Source organism: Macaca thibetana, chromosome 12 (genome assembly GCF_024542745.1).
Source record: "Macaca thibetana thibetana isolate TM-01 chromosome 12, ASM2454274v1, whole genome shotgun sequence".
Lineage (NCBI taxonomy): Eukaryota > Metazoa > Chordata > Mammalia > Primates > Cercopithecidae > Macaca > Macaca thibetana.
Window position 1 is genome coordinate 27,545,689 of NC_065589.1, and position 17,839 is coordinate 27,563,527.

The 17,839-nt window shown below is 37.4% G+C and overlaps 1 protein-coding gene across 1 annotated transcript in view; it reads left to right on the forward strand.

Annotated features, from left to right (window-relative positions):
- The window catches only part of ABCA12 (ATP binding cassette subfamily A member 12), a 308,829-nt gene that overhangs the window by 109,015 nt on the left and 181,975 nt on the right, over positions 1 to 17,839 (forward strand). Inside the window, exon 3 of the mRNA XM_050751315.1 lies at positions 14,021 to 14,114. Within this exon, the coding sequence (XP_050607272.1) occupies positions 14,021 to 14,114 (94 nt within the window). The remainder of the gene's footprint in view (positions 1 to 14,020; positions 14,115 to 17,839) is intronic.

Genomic DNA, 17,839 nt, shown 5'->3' on the forward strand with positions numbered 1-17,839 from the left:
GATAAAAGATTTCAGCAAAATTTCCGGATAGAAGATTAACGAACACAAATCAGTAGCTCTTCTCTACACCAACAGTGACCAAACAGAGAACCAAATCAAGAACTCAGCCCCTTTTACAATAGCTGTAAAAAAAATAAAATATGTAGGAATATACCTAACAAAGGACTCAAAAGCCCTCTGCAAGGAAAACTAGGAAACACTGCTGAAAGAAATCACAGACAATGCAAACAAATGGAAACACATCCCATGCTCATGGATGGGTAGAATCAATATTGTGAAAATGACCATACTGCCAAAAGCAATCTACACATTCAATGCAGTCCCCATCAAAATACCACCATCATTCTTCACAAAGTTAGAAAAAAGTGTTTCTAAAATTCATATGGAACCAAAAAGCCCACATAGCCAAAGCAAGACTAAGCAAAAAGAACAAATTCTGGAGGCATCACACTACCTGATTTCAAACTCTACTATAAGGCCATAGTCACCAAAACAGCATGGTACTGGTATAAAAATATGCACATAGACCAATGGAACAGAATAGAGAACCCAGAAATAAGCCCAAATACTTACAGCCAACTGATTTTCCACAAAGCAAACAAAATCATAAAGTGGGGAAAGGACACCCTTTTCAACAAATGGTGCTGGGATAATTGGCTAGCCACATGTAGGAGAATGAAACTGGATCCTCATCTCACTTTATACAAAAATCAACTCAAGATAGATTAAGGACTTAAACCTAAGAACTGAAAGTATAAAAATTCTAGAAGATAACATTGGAAAAATCCTTCTAGATGTTGGCTTAGGCAAGGATTTCATGACCAAGAACCTAAAAGCAAATGCAATAAAAACAAAGATAAATAGCTGAAACCTAATTAAACTAAAGAGCTTTTGCATGGCACAAGGAACAGTCAGCAGAATAAATAGACAACCCAGAGTGGCATAAAATCTTCACAATCTATACGTCTGACAAAGGACTAATATCCAGAATCTACAACAAACTCAAATAGATCAGTAAGAAAAAAACAATCCCATCAAAAAGTGGGCTAAGGACATGAACAGACAATTCTCAAAAGAAGATATACAAATGGCCAACAAACATATGAAAAAATGCTCAGCATCACTAATGATCAGGGAAACAAAAATCAAAACCACAATGTGATACCGCTTCACTCCTGCAAGAATGGCCATAATCAAAAAGTCAAAAAAGAATAGACATTGGCGTGGATGAGATGAACAGGGAACACTTCTACACTGCTGGTGGGAATGTAAACTAGTACAGCCACTATTGAAAACAGTGTGGAAATTCCTTAAAGAACTAAAAGTAGAACTACCATTTGATCCAGCAATCCCACTACTGGATATCTACCCAGAGGAAAATAAGTCATTATTTGAAAAAGGTACTTGCACACACATGTTTGTAGCAGCACAATTCACAATTGCAAAATTGTGGAAGCAACCCAAATGCCCATCAATCGACAAGTGGATAAAGAAACTGTGGTGTATATATGTGTGTGTGTGTGTATATATATATGTGTGTATATATGTGTGTGTGTGTATATATATATGATGGAATACTACACAGCCATAAAAAGGAATGAATGAACAGCATTTGCAGTGACTTGGATAAGATTGGAGACTATTATTCTAAGTGAAGTAACTCAGGAATGGAAAACCAAACATTGTTTGTTCTCACTAATATGTGGGAGCTAAGTTATGAGGACACAAAGGCATAAGAATGATACAATGGACTTTTGAGGCTTGGGGGGAAGAATGAGAGGGGGACGAGGGATAGAAAAGTACAAATGTGGTGCATTGTATACTGCTTGGGTGCTAGATGCCCTAAAATCTCACAAATTACCACTAAAGAACTTATGTCACCAAATAATACTTGTACCCCAATATCTTATGGAAAAAAAGAAGAAAAAAAGGGAAAACCAGAAAAGCCAAAAAATAACAGATGTTGGCATGGATGCAGAGAAAAGAAAACATTCATATACTGTTGATGAAAATGTAAATTAGTTCAGACTATGGAAAACAGTATAGAAATATCTCAAGGAATTGAAAATAAAGCTACCATTTGAATCAGCAATCTCACTACTGGGTATCTACCCAAAGGACACATGCACTCATATGTTTATTGCAATGCTACTTATAATAGTAAAGTCATGGAAACAATCTAAGTGTCCACCAACAGTTGATTGGATAAAGAAAATGTGGCAGGCCAGGTGCAGTGGCTCACACCTGTAATCCCAGCACGTTGGGAGGCTGAGGCGGGCAGATCACTTGAGGTCAGGAGTTTGAGACCAGCCTGACCAACATGGTGAAACCCCGTATCTACGCAAAATACAAAGTTAGCTGGGTGTGGTGGCAGACACCTATAATCCCAGCTACTCGTGAGGCTGAGGCAGTGAATCACTGGACCCAGGAGGTGGAGGTTACAGTGAACTGAGATTGCACCACTGCACCCCAGCCTGGGCAACAGAGCAAAATTCCATCTTAAAAAAGAGAAAAAGAAAAGAAAAGAAAATGTGGTATATAAGCACCGTCGAATACTACACAGCCATAAAAAAGAATGAAATCATGTCCTTTGCAACAGCATGGATGGAGCTGGAGGCCGTTATCCTAAGTGAACTAACATAGAAGCAGAAAATCACATATCATGTGTTCTCACTTATAAGTGGAAACTAAACAAATGCTACACATGGGCATAAAGTCAGAGAAAATAGACTCTGGGAATGTCATAGTGGGGAAGGGATGATGGGTGAGAAATTACCTACTGGTACAATGTACAATATTTTGGTGATGGGCACACTAGAAGCCTAGTCCTCACCATTACATATGTAATACCCATGTAACCAACAAGCACATGTACCCCCAAATCTCAAATTTTTAAAAAAGAAGATAGGTCCTAAATAGGCATATCAAGGAGTGACTTCAGATTTCAACAGAGGTGGGATCTAATTCCAGCCTTCTGACCTAAACACGGGAAATTAACTTTAGTTGTTTATTTTCTGTGGTAACTGTTTCGGTAGCGGATCACACTGTAGCTCAGTTGATGACAGAACTAGCTTTTCCACTCAGACGTTGTCACAACTTGCTAAGGGCTTACATTTTGGATCAAGCTTGACATACCCTCCTGCAATCCCCACCTTGCTCATATTACTACCTTTCACAGTGACTGCAGAAAGAAGAAAACTTTGCTTCAAAATTTAAGAGCAAGTTTGTCTATGCATTAAAATATTTTTTAAAATAAAACAAATTAGGATTAAACTGTAATTTCAAAATAATCTTAAATCAGATTGAAATAAACTAGGTCCTGCACAACTTACTCAACTATGTGGTCAGTGCTCCAGTTCCTTTTATCTCTTCTGAATTGGTATCATTTACTCCCTTAATCCCTTTTAATTGCTCGAAAATTTTAGTTCTACCTATTGATTATGGTGCCTGGCACATAGTAGAATGCAAATTTTATGAATGTAGTCAATCATTAAAAAGTAACTGAGGTGAAGAGGTTTCAGAAATGGGAGCAATAGAAGAGTTAATTGACTTAACGTCTGATAAAAATCCATTGCTTCTGTAAACACCATAAAAAATTTACCAATCTTTAAAGTTCAAATCTATAAGTATGGATTTCACAAAACTTTCTTGATTCCAGTCTTCAGATGAGTCATTTCTTTAGATGGCAGTGAGGTACACCAGTGTATTAGTGTGTTCTCATGCTGCTAATAAAGACATACCTTAAACTGGGTAATTTATAAAGAAAGAGGTTTAATGGACTCACAGTTTCACATGGCTGGGGAGGCCTCACACTCATGGTGGAAGGCAAAGAAGGAGCAAAGATACATTTTACTTGGCAGCAGGCAAGAGCTTGTGCAGGGGAACTCCCATTTATAAAACCATCAGATCTCATGAGACTTGTTCACTATCATGAGAACAGCGCAGGAAAGACCCGCCCCCATGATTCAATTACTTCCCACTGGCTTCCTCCCACAACACGTGGGGATTATGGGAGCTACAGTTCAACATGAGATTTGGGTGGGGACACAGCCAAATCGTATCCCAGAAAGACTAATTAATTGAGAACTCTGAGCCATTTTTATTTCCTCACTGGGAAACTAAGTTTGTTCAGGGAACTAAGGTTTATTTTGGGTCTTAGGTAGCAAGCTCTTACTTTGCAATGTAAACCTTGGATCCTCTTGTTATCATCAAATAACAGTCATTCTTGTCTTTTAGGACAATGCTAAAAGAAAGAAATAAAAAAGGAAAAAAGAGATAGTATACTTTATATATGTAAGTTTGAGCAATTTTTATTTTCAAGTTTGCAATAAAAAGTTCTAATTCTAGGTTACAAGGAGTCCTTTAAATGACTTTCAGTGCTCTCATAGAATAATAAAAGTATAGTATTCAAATCAAAGACAGCCAGTAATCCATTTTGTAGTGGGTTAACTCTATAATTTAGTGATTAACTCTGCTAGTGTAGCCAGACTCCCTGGGTTCAAACACCAGCTCTACTGCTTAGTGGCTTCTAGAAGAAAAGCTCAAAGACAGATTTTAAGATCCTGTCTTCCCATCAGCAAGAGGAAAGGAGGTTATTATGTTAAAAGTGATAATACATGTTGTGTTTAGCAGAGCATGTTGCACAATCTAAGCAGTCAATATATATTAGCTACTATAATTTGGAGTATTGTATTGAATGCTAACGTTAATTATAACAAGACCACTTGACAACAAGAATTCATCCTGGGGAACATATTTTGTAACAGTATTTAACAGAATTGTTAACATTGCCAAGGGAAAGAGGGGATTTTGTCTTTCTTCAAATACTCATAGAATTCTCATGTGGAAGAGGAGGCCAAACTTAGACAAATAGGCAGTAGTTACGGGAAGAAATATTTCACCTTAATATAAGCAAAAATATCAGACAACATGAGTTGTCTAATGATGAAGCAGTCTCATAGTAAACTTCTAGTCACTAGAAGCATTCACATAGAGGTTGGATAACCATATGGCAGATATATTTTCCCTAAGTCTTAACGTACCAGTCATTCTGGACTTATTTCTGTTCCTGGAATATCCCCCTCTCTTCCCCATCTGTGGATCTTCACACATACGCTTCTTCTGCTCAAAAGACTCCCACTTCTTTCTCACGCTCCATCCAACACATATTTATTTCTTGTGTTTGACCCTTTTTCATCCTTCCTGTTTTAGACTCAGCTGTCTTTGATTTATCTTTCTCTTGCATTCTTTACTTCCTATGTCATGTTATGCATTCCAGCTAGCTGTAATTATTTTTTTCAATTTCTATTTTAGATATGGGGAGTATGTGTGCAGGATTGTTAGATGAGTATATTGCATCCAAGTGGTGAGCATAGTACCAAATAGGTGGTTTTTCAACCCATGCCTCCATCCCTCCCTCCTCTAGTACTCTGCAGTGTCTGTTGTTCCCATGTATATGTCCATAAGTGCTCAATGTTTACTCCCACTTATAAGTGAGAATAGAGTATTTAGTTTTCTGTTCTTACATTAACTTGCTAAGGATCATGGCTTCAGCTCCATCCATGTTTTTGCAAATGACATGATTACATGATTTCATTCTTTTTCACGGCTATGTAATATTCCATGGTGTATATGTACCACATTTTCTTTATCCAATTCACCATTGATGGACAGGTAGGTTGATTTCGTGTCTTTGCTATTGTTAGTAGCAAGGTGATGAACATATGAGTGTATGTATCTTTTTGGTATAATGATCTTTTTTCCTCTGGTTATATGCCCAGTAAAGGGATTGCAAGGTTAAATGGTAGCTTTGTTTTAGGTTCTTTTGAGAAATCTCCAAACTGCTTTCCACAGTGGCTGAACTGATTTATACTCCCATCAACAGTAGATAAGTGTTCCCTATTCTCTGAAGCCTCGCCAGCATCTGTTTTTTTTTTTTTTTTTTTTTTTTTTTTTGTCATCGTTGTTTTGATTATTATTATTATTTTTTTAACTTTTTAATGATGGCCATTCTGACTTATGTGAGGCCAAAACAGCATGGCACTGGTCCAGAAACAGGTGCATATAACAACTGAACAGAATTGGAAACTGAGAAAGAAAGCACCATACTCACAACCACCTGATCTTTGACAAGGCTCGCAAAACCAAGCAATGGGGGAAAGGACTCCCTATTCAATAAGAGGTGCTGGGGTAACTGACCAGCCATATGCAGGTTAATAAAACTGGGCCCCTACCTTTCCCCATATATAAAAATTAACTCAAGATGGATTAGGGACTTAAATGTAAGACCTCAAACTCTAAAAATCCTAAAAGAAAATGTAGGAAATACCCTTCTTGACATTGGCCTTGGCAAATCATTTTTGGCTAAGTCCCCAAAAGCAATTGTAACAAAACCACAAATTGATAAATGGGACCTAATTAAGCTAAAGAGCTTCTGCCCAGCCAAAGAAATCATCAGCCAGGAGTGGTGGCTCATGCCTGTAATCCCAGCATTTTGGGAGGCCAAGGCTGGCAGATCACCTGAGGTCAAGAGTTCAAGAGTAGCCTGGTCAACATGGTAAAACCCCGTCTCTACTAAAAATACAAAAATGAGCCAGGCGTGGTGGCACATGCCTGTAATCACAGCTACTTGGGAGGCTGAGGCAGGAGACTTGCTTGAACCTGGGAGGTGGAGGTTGCCGTGAGCTGAGATCGTGCCACTCTACCCTGGGCAACAGAGCAAGAATTGGTCTCAAAAAAAAAATTATATATATATATCTCAATTGAGGAAACAGATAACCTAAAGAATGGGGGAAATACTCTCAAACTCTGCATGCAACAGAAGTCTAATATCCAGAATCTATACAAACTTAAATCAGCAAGCAAAAAGCAAATAATCCCATTTAAAAAATTGGCAAAAGACATGAACAGATGCTTCTCAAAAGATGACATACAAGTGGCCAACAAACATATAAGAATGCTCATCCTCACTAATCATAGAGAAATGCAAATTAGTTGTAATTATTTTTTTGTTTCCCTTTCTCAAAAGGCTGAAAACTTACATTGCTATATCTCCAGTGTCTAGTCCATAGTAGATGCTCAATAATTTTTTGTTGTATTTATGTGTACATCTTAAATAAATGGTTACTGTTTTATATATATTTATATGTATACTCTAAATTTCCTTAAAACTCTCCAAAACTATGATGATATGAAGAGGAATGAAAACTCTTCATCTTAGCCTTTTGTTTTTGTTTTTGGATCGAGGCAAAAGAAATCCTATTCAAATATAGAAATTGTATTGATATTCAGTATCATATAATTCTTTTTTTTATTAATTTTTTTTTTTTGAGACGGCGTCTCACTGTGTCATCCAGACTGGAGTGCAGTAGTGAGATCTTGGCTCACTGCAACCTCCACCTCTTGGGTTCAAATGATTGTTCTGCCTCAGCCTCCTGAGTAGCTGAGACTACAAGCACATGCCACCATGCTCGGCTAATTTTTGTATTTTCAGTAGAGACAGATTTTCACCATGTTGACCAGGCTGGTCTCAAATTCCTGACCTCAAGCAATCCCCCCGCCTTGGCCTCCCAAAGTGCTGGGATTACAGGTGTTAGCCACCATGCCCTGCTGAGTATCATTTATTTTTGACATAACCAGCCTCAGGTTACTCTAGTATAAAGGCACAAACTCAAATGTCTGTAGGGACAAAATATGTAATGTATAGGTAAAGTGCACCAAGCACTTCATTAAAAAGTGAGGAATGGTGACATCTAAGATGAACTAGAGAGTACTTTCCCCATTTAAAGGCATTCACATTTCATTGAAAACAATAACAAAACCGTGTGCAAGAAACAAAACCGCTCCGTGAGTCTGATATGATCTTTCCACCGCCAGTCTGTTACTTCTGCTCTAGGATAATAAGATGTGGCAATTAAATTCACAGAGTCTCCAAACAGTAGTTTAGTTTCATATAATTTAAAAAATATATAGTTAGACTTGTTTACTTAAAATTCACCTGTATCTTATTTTCTTTACTGTTTAGTGAAAATGGTAAGATAATAACAATGGTAGACAAAAATAGAATCAGATAGACTAGCATTAATTAGAATAAAGGATTCTGACAACGTAATAAAGTAGTGATATTCTAAAGTTGAAATTATATGCTTTGCCCAAATTTTTTTGAACATCAGGTTTTTGAAATTTGTAAATACTTGAAATAATAGTTCTTAGCAGGTGCAGGGGAAAATATTACTAGATAATTTGATTTCGTTAATAGATACTGCAGATTAGCTTTAAATGAAAATTTTGCAATGAATTTACATTTGATTAATTCCAGGAATTGCTTAAGATTTAAACTTGTAATTTTGAGTTCATGACTTAGTGACTGCAAGGTCACTGAAATGTGCCCCGACATTATCATTAATTCTCCAAACCTCAATACTTGCATGCAACGGGATAGAGTTTCTAGATGTGACGCTTGTGTTTATCTCTTTTTCTGTTGCTTCATCTTTTGCATTCTTTTAAAAATTAGTCTGGAATTTCAAAAAGAAATGCAGAAATCTTTTAAATAATTTCTAAACTTTTTATTTTGAAACAAATTTAAAGAAATGTTGCAAGAACAGTGCAAATAACTTTTTTTCTTGTTTTTTAGAACAATTTGAGATGGGTGCTCCATTACCCCCAGATACTTTAATGTAAATTTTCTACAAAATAAACATAGCTAAATACCACCATCAAATCCTTAGACTCAAGGTTCACCAGTTGTTGGAACTGTGGCCTTTGTACAGCAAAAGGATCCAGTTTAGAATTACGTGCTGCATCCAGTTTTCATGGCTCTCGTCTCCCTTAGTCTGTAACAGTTTCTCAATTTTTCCTTGACCTTCACGACCCTGACACTTTCGAACCTTCATGACCAATTGTCTTGTAAAGTATCGGTTGTTTCTTTATTTTTTGAGTCAGGTTATTATTCATCTTTGGCAAGAATGTCAGAGAAATGATCCTCTTTTTTCCATTTCATCACACTAGGTTGTGCGTGATGACAATTTGTCCCATGTTGTAGGGAAATATTTTGTAGATATGTGCTCCATTCCTCATTAAGCTTTCAATTTGTTTATGTTTACCTATGTGTTTGTTTCCATCAGCAGAGATTCATGGATTCCTAGTTTGCTTAATTAAATATATTTTATTTTCAAATATATTTTAACGTTTAAATGCAGCCACAGGCTGGTATCTGTATTCTTGGATGTGTCCTCATCATTCATTGCCAATCCCTTTGTAGTAAATCCATCATGCTTCTATCAATCTACCTACCTACCTGTCTATATCAATCAATCAAGCAAGCTATATAACTATCTATTCTTTTGTATCATCTGTCTCTATCTTCTACATATCATCTTTAGCTATGTCGAGTATTGAAAATAGTGAGACCCCACGAGCAATGATCACACCTAGCACTCAGTTGTCTACTAAAAGAAGCTAGGATTTTTTGGAAAAATAGGTGTTTTCAGGAATTGGACAAAGAAGGTACACAATGAGGCAGAAATAAATTGTGGAACCAGAAAGTAAAAAATAAATCATACACACACGCATTTTAATCTACATTTTATGTCTCTTTATACGCTTGGGAATTAGGAGTTTATGCCCACTTTGCTCATTCTAACCCAACACTACCAAGTTCATTCTAGTTTCCTTCTATTCCAATTGTTATGACTCCCCTGATGGATAGTGGGAAGCCTGACTCCCCTAATGGGGGATATATCTACTTTTATCATCAACCTGCTCTTATGAAATCAATCGCCTGCCACTGCCTCTGTCCTGTCTTCTTGCACTGACACCTTCTTCACCCCACTTGGGCTCTGACACCCCACATCTCACTGCTTCAGTGCCCATGTCCTCTTCACCCTTCTAAGTCCCCACTTCCCTCACTGGGTCGCTGTGGCTCCCCAAGTACTAGTATGTACACTTACCTTGCTAGGACCTACCTATGGACTTTTGGATTGAATTTTTCAGGAAAAGAAGAAGAAAAAGAGAACAGAATGGTACATGTGAGTAGAAAATAAATCCTGGAGAAATAAAAGGATACCAATGCCCTGGCCCACTAAGGAATTATACACTATTTAGTGTGCACATACCCTTTGATGCCAACAGTATAGGGGGGTAGAATGCCAAGGAGATGTATAGACAGTGTAAAATAATTACACTCTAAGCAAAAATATGAAACCTTTAAACACTGCTTTCCTCAAGCAACTCAAGTAGCTCCGATGTCTATATGTGTCAAATTAATATATTATCCCTTTCTCTAAACAAACAGAAAAAAGTCATGGCTCATTGGTTTAGAGTTCGAATCCTTGACACCGCATTTGCTTCTAGGTTGCTTATAATCATATTTAAAATGGTATTGTGAACAACACTGCTGCTATGAAAATTTAAATTTTATTTATTTCTTGCTTTTGTGATTAACCTGTCAAGCTTAACATTTGTGAGACCGTAGTATAGAGGGCTTTGTATTTATTATCCCTCTAAAATGCAGTATGCAGAAATGTTCTCTAAACCTTTCCCTGACCTGAAATCCCAGGGAAATCTTGTAATAATAGATTTGTTTATAGGCTGGCTGTGGTTTTTGCCTTCAACAGAGTCTAAAATGCCTTAAACGTCTCTGGTATATATTACATTTTTGTCTGGATTCAAAATATGTTTAAAATTAATTTTAAGACTCACCAAAACATCCTCATGAAATCAACAAATTAGATCAAGCAAAAGACAACTTACACATACCATACAATATATGCCCCTTATCTGAATGTGGATATGTTGGTATAGTTGATCTCAGTCACTGAATTCTCATGAAGTTGCCATAGAAAATGAATAGATGTTCCTTAAAGTAGCTATGGGGCATCAAGGCTACTCAGATGAATACTTTCCTTAAAGAATAACTATGGCCTCAAATACAAAACTGATAAATCCACAAACATTAATTTTTTAACCTTAATTCTTTCTACTCTACAGTTCAAATGAGAAACATAAAATAAAGATGATACCTTGTATCCAGGATCTTTAAAGAACAATCTCTAATTTCAAAATAAATCAGAGATGAGGCTAGAATAATAACACATCTTACATTTCTGTAGCACTCATATTTTTGCAATATAATTTCTGTAATGCTTTCTTATTTGCTGCTCAGAACAGTACGATAATTATATAAAAAAAAAATTCTGGCCTCCTATATATCTTGGGATTCAGATCCTTGTTCCCTGTTCTGCCTCACAATTGGATATATGACTTTGGACAAGTTATGCTAACTTTCTGCACCTGGAAAATACAAAATAAGAGTTGGATCAGATTACAGTACCTTAGGATGGCTTTGGCAGTCTGGTCAAACCTACAGCCTCTTTAAGAATAATGTTTTAAAATTCATCAAGTAAAACAAAATAAAAAGGATTATAAATAAAACCAATTATACTGAAATTCAGTTATCAGAGTATAAAAAAAACAAATTTGGCTGGGCACGGTGGCTAACGCTTGTAATCCCAGCACTTTGGGAGGCCAAGGCGGGCAGATCACGAGATTAAGAGATTGAGACCATCCTGGGCTACATTGTGAAACCCTGTCTCTACTAAAAATACAAAAATTAGCTGGGCATGGTGGCACACGCCTGTAGTGCCAGCTACTCTTGAGACTGAGGCAGGAGAATTGCTTGAACCTAGGAGGCAGAGGTTGCAGTGAGCTGAGATCGCACCATTGCACTCCAGCCTGGCGACAGAGCAAGACTCCGTCTCAAAGAAAAAAAAGCAAATTTATGATATGGTAATATGTGTGTCTCCTTATTATGCATTAAAATCAAAGGTCTAGTGGTGAATTCATAACTAATTTTAATGTAGTAATGAGTATAAATAGCACTTTAAGGTATCTGCAACAACTCTAATGTGATTTTTAAATATCCATAATTTCTATTAGTGACAAAGTCACAGGTACTTCTAACAACACTGTGGTTCATTCCCTACATTCGTCATTAATGGAAATACTAAATGTTAATAACAAGCTAGAGAAAATAAATATATAACCTCTTTTTCTCCCATTCAAATTTACAAACGTCCTGAATTCTCTTCATTAGGTGATCCCAAAGAAACTTTCCAACAAAAATATTCCAGGACTTTGTGAACACTCCTGTTAGATAGGCAGGGTGGCATACATCTACATCCACTCTCCTCAAGGGGCAGTCCACGGATCAGCTGTGTCAGCATCACCTACCCGGGAGCCTCTTAGAAATGTAGAATCTCAGCCCCCACCTCAGATCTTCTGAACCATAATCTGTATGTTTACAAGATCCCAAGTTGATTTGGAGTCCACCCAAATGTTTGAGAAGCACTGTTTTAGATTAAGTTGTTCAGTCTGTATGGGTGCTTTTCAAGCTCTGATCAAACCCAGTGCCTCTGGATTCCTTGGATCTATAGTGAACTTCCATTTTTGAAAACTTACCCTTATACCCAAAGTCTAAGAAGCTGGTGAGACAGGCCTACCAGCGAGGAGAGCAGCACTCTTGGACGTGCAATGGAGATTTTAGTAGCAAATGTACATTAGGAGCTATTTAAGGATGAGTAATTTATGGGGTTTGGATTGCTTTGGTGAATGGAAGAGCTCCAGGTAGATTGTTTGAGATTTGGCTGAAGCAAATTGTCTCTGAAAAGTGGGAGAGGAAAGGTAAGTCTGACCACAAAACTATACAGAAACGCAGTTCCAAGTTTCACTTTATTAAGTATATGCAAAATTTGTCCCTGTGGTGTGGTTTGAACACCATAACTATTTGCATATCACAGTTAATGTTCTTGTGAATATGTGTTTTTCGTGGCTCTGGAGCCAATTATATAGATCTATAAAATATTAAGCAGTTAGTGTTTTTCAAACTGAATCATATCTACATGGGGAGGAAAACCAGCTCATAAACTACTTAAAGTGAAATTCTCTAATAGAAATTTCAGGCTGGGTGCGGTGGCTCACACCTGTAATCCCAGCACTTTGGGAGGCCGAGGCAGGTGGATCACAAGGTCAGGAGTTCAAGACCAGCCTGGCCAAGATAGCAAAACCTCATATCTAATAAAAATACAAAAATTAGCCAAGCATGGTGGCGGGTGCCTGTAACCCCAGCTACTCAGGAGGCTGCGGCAGAGAATTGCTTGAACCTGGGAGGCAGAGGTTGCAGCGAGCCAAGATCGTGCCACTGCACTCCAAGCCTGGGCAACAGAGCAAGACTCCATCTCAAAAAAAAAAAAAAAAAAAAAAAAAAGCAATTTCAATGCAGTATGTGTTTTTGAGCATCTAGTTTTCATCTAGTGGTAGAAATTTAGGTATCAATAAGACACTGCCCCTACCATAAATGAACGGCCAGTTTATTTGGGAAGTGGGCAAAAAAAATCATTATAACAGTGTAAATTCTATGATAGAAGCAGACACGCAAGACATTAAGGAGTATGTGGAACTACATGGGACTTGAAGTTCCTTTTTACTCCCTCACTCATTGACTCAATTATTTCTCCATTGGTCCATTCTTAGGTTCATTTATTCAACATTATTTATGGGTCATGACCCATGTCACACACCAGTCTTTATGACTGAGCGTAGAATGCTGACATTGAAAAGGCTAAAATAGGCATAGGTTGAAATTACTTTGGGTTCCGTATGCCCTGTTTAGAACATTGTGTCTTATCCAAGGGAAGTGGGAAATTCTAAAGGATTTTTAAGGAATGAAGTAACCAATCAGGTTTAATTTTAATATAATCATGATTGGGGCAGTCACGAGAGGTGATCCAAAAGAAGTCTTCAGGAGATTATTTCGTGGTTTTAAGCCTGGAAAAATCATTCTTCTGTGCATTTACAGGTCTTTTACATATTAAAAAAATCATTTTTTATTAATAATATCTACAGTTGGTCAAATATTCAGCTTGTGTTGAAATGTTATAGTATGACACTTTTTTTTTGTAGTCAGGTCTTAAAAATCTTTGGTTCAACAATAAAACTAACCATTTTTTCTACCATTATGTTGCAGCTTTGGACACTTGTCTTGATCTTATGGCCAGTTATTATTTTCATAATTTTGGCTATCACCCGGACCAAATTTCCTCCAACTGCAAAACCAACTTGTAAGTAAATGAAATTTGTTTCTTTCCCTAATTTTCAGATTCTAGTTAAAATTTATTTTGATACCACTTTAGTGTTTCATTTCAATTTTTTTTTTTTTTTTTTTTTGTATAGTGTTTTCACTTGGAAGGATCAATACGAACAATTTGTGTGTTTTTTACCCTAGATTTTCAAGTTGGTCAGCAAGTTGAGTTTGTAATATTATGTAGAAAAATATGAAGCTTGCAGAAGCCAGAAAATATTTTAGCCTTTTTAAAATTTTGACCCATTGATTATTCATTTCATACATTTTGCCATGATATGCACAACACAAACAAGCAGCAACCTAGCGCTACATCATTCTTTACTTTTGTAATGGAAACCGTAGTCTTGTATTTGATCAACTGAACAAATGAAAATCCAGAGTAGTATACACATCTCTTCTCTCTCTTTAGGGCTGGTATTTGAGTGGTGTAAGCGTGTCAACACATTTAGTTCAAGAGAAGATTGTTCTCTAATTAGTGCTCTTTCAGTTACATTTAGTAACTGTCAAGTTGTAAAATGGGCAGAATGCCTGACACTCCATTATTTTCTTTTGGATCCAGAATGAAAAAGTAGAAAGGACTAAGAAAAGTCCTCAAAACTGAGGGGGATGAGGGTTTTAACCCCAGTGGTTTGACGAATGCTGTTTTTGTTTTTGTTTTTTCCCTGTGAAGCCAGTTTTCTTAAAAGAGGAGGAAAAGTCAAACCAGATACTTCTTGCTTCACAAAACAGCCATCTCCTAAAAAGCTTCTTGTAAATCAAATTTCTATAAATTAGATTGTATTTCACAAAAATTGCGGTAATTTGCTATGTAAAAGAAGACAATGCTGAGTTATTTTGTAAAGAGAGTAAAAAGTTAGTGACTTTAAAAAATAATTACAGTGTTTTTGAATCACCCAGTTCTAAGAAATCAGATGAGAACCATAGCAGAATTTACATGAATCATGCGCAATAGGCTAATTCAAAAGAAAATGTTAATTCAGTTAGTGGAAAGCATTTGAACTCTTGGTGCTAGACTAAATAATTCCTTACATTTAAATACAAATTAATTTCAGTTTTGTTTTGTTGAGACGGAGTCTCGTTCTGTCACCCAGGCTGGAGTACAGTGGCGCGATCTCAAGTCACTGCAAGCTCTGCCTCCCGGCTTCACACCATTCTCCTGCATCAGCCTCCCGAGTAGCTGGGACTACAGGTGCCCGCCACCACGCCCGGCTAATTTTTTTTTTTGTATTTTTAGTAGAGACGGGGTTTCACCATGTTAGCCAGGATGGTCTTGATCTCCTGACCTCGTGATCCGCCCACCTTGGCCTCCCAAAATGCTGGGATTACAGGCGTGAGTCACCACACCCGGCCAATAGTACTTTATTTCTAAAGGATTTTTTCTCAAGTCATTTGAGTTATTGATGAGATTTTATTAGATTGTTCATAAAAACAGCATAATTTTGCTCTCTTCATATTATGTGTATATTAGCTACTTATAACAGATTGGCTCCATCGTATACTGTTGGAGTTTATATGTTTGTTCATATCTTAAGTAGCATGGACCTCAGAAATAATCCATTTATATATTTGTACGTATCTTAAGTAGCATGGTCTTCAGGAATATCATATAAGTAGGATAAATACTCTTAAATAGTTAATATGCTAACTAGCAATTTTCCCAGGTTCAAGCAATACTCTGCCTCAGCCACCCAAGTAGCTGGGATTACAGGCAACCTGCCACCACACCTGGCTAATTTTTGTAGTTTTAGTAGAGATGGTGTTTCACCATCTTGGTCGGGCTGGTCTTGAACTCCTGACCTCGTGATCCACTGCCTCGGCCTCCCAAAGTGCTGGGATTACAGGCGTGAGCCACCCAACCTGGCCTTTTCCCCCGCTTTTGTGGTAGAAAGAGAATAACTTTGAGATGTCAGTTTAGATTTAGATGCTTTTATCCTGTTTTTTTAAATTGCTCTTGTTTTTCTTTGTTTCTCATATATGTCTTTTGTGCTGAAAGATTACAATTGGCCAATAATTCATTATAATAAAAATATTTCTTGATCTCATACTGTATACCAGACACTTAGTAAGGTGGTGACTGTATTATTCATCTCACAGTTAAGAAAACTAATGCACAGAGAAATTAAGTAACTTGACCAAGATGGTATAGTTAATAAGTAGTGGTGTCAGGATTTGAAACCAAGCAGTCTGGCTCCAGAATCTGGTTTTAAGCTCATGAACTCATATTTCTTACATCTGTTAGTCAGTACTAATTTTTCACATTGCATCATTTACATTTTGTAAAAGTGAACTAAAATTAGAAACTAGGAATAGAAGCACCCCTGCTTTGTCTCAATTATGAAATCAAGAAATATGGGGAGTAGGTGCATTCCAATGTATGTATTAAGAGTTATCCTAACTATTAGTATTCAATGCTACCTGTGTCCAACTAATTCTTCATGAATCATTGTAGCTGAAGTATCATAGAAATTAGGTCCTCTTTAATAGAGTTAAAATCGCTTGTGGGCTACCGTGCTAGCGGGGCAATAGAGAAGCGAAGATGGAACTCTAGAATCCACCTCTAGATGAAACTCAGCCATGGTGGGTCCCTTAGTTTTCATCATTAGATCATGGGTGTGCTGGAGAGTGGGGTGCAGTCTGAAATCCTACACTCATGCCCTCGCCCTCACTTCCCTGAAAACATACCACAGGAAAAGTCAGCAGCAAGAGCGACGCCAGAACACACCTCACTCCTCTGACTTTCACAGCCCTCATCAGTGAGATGCCCCGCAGGCTCTTTCAACACGAAGGCTGTACAATAGCTCCTCTTACCAATTCAGGCACTGGAGTCATAACAACATGCATGGATCCCACAACAACTTCTGTTCTGTAATACTGTGGGTACATTCTGTTCCCAGAGGAGCCAGGCAGGTCTGTAGGACCTGATAACTCATTTAGAACAATTATAATTAGCAACTTAAAGGATTCCCTTCATAGTCTTTTTGCTTGTGTGGCATCTGGAGAAGTCTGCATTTTTGATGAGAGGGAACCAGCTGCAATCCCTGACACCAGGGGTGCTGGTCCAGATAACATACATATTCCCGACATCACCTGACTTCACTCACTCCCTTTTGTGTTGCAACAAACGGCTTAGGTAACTAGCCTCTGCAAATAATAAATCCCAGGTAAAGAAAACCTTTTAAGCCTGGCAGGCAGGCCCTAATTCTTCTCATTCAAACAGGGAAGAAATGAGCTGAGGTGCCAAGTTTGAAGTAGTTTCAATCTCTTACAATCTCCACATGCAGCAGCTTGTCAAGAGGCAAATGTTAAAGCCGAAAAACCCTGTTTAGGAACAAGGGCCAACAAAACAGCACAAATCTCCACAAGACACACTTAGACTAAGCCAAGCTGTAACATGCAGCAAGCTTATTTTGTCTCCCTTTAATACATACATACCCATGAATGTTCAGGCAAGCCGTCCCTAATTACTATGCAACTATTTTTCAAGTACAGTAAAACCCTGACAGAATGAGATAAGTAGACTCCAAACAAAAGTAGTCATGTCAAATAAGGAGTCACACTTTTGTGAAGTTACTGAAAAACAATGTTTTTCTATTGTTCCCTAAATACCTCTAAAAGTGCAATGGAAATCATACTGTGTAAATATGACCATACATTGCATTAAGCCCCAACTATCTCAAGGCTGTCACTTTCTAACATTCCTGG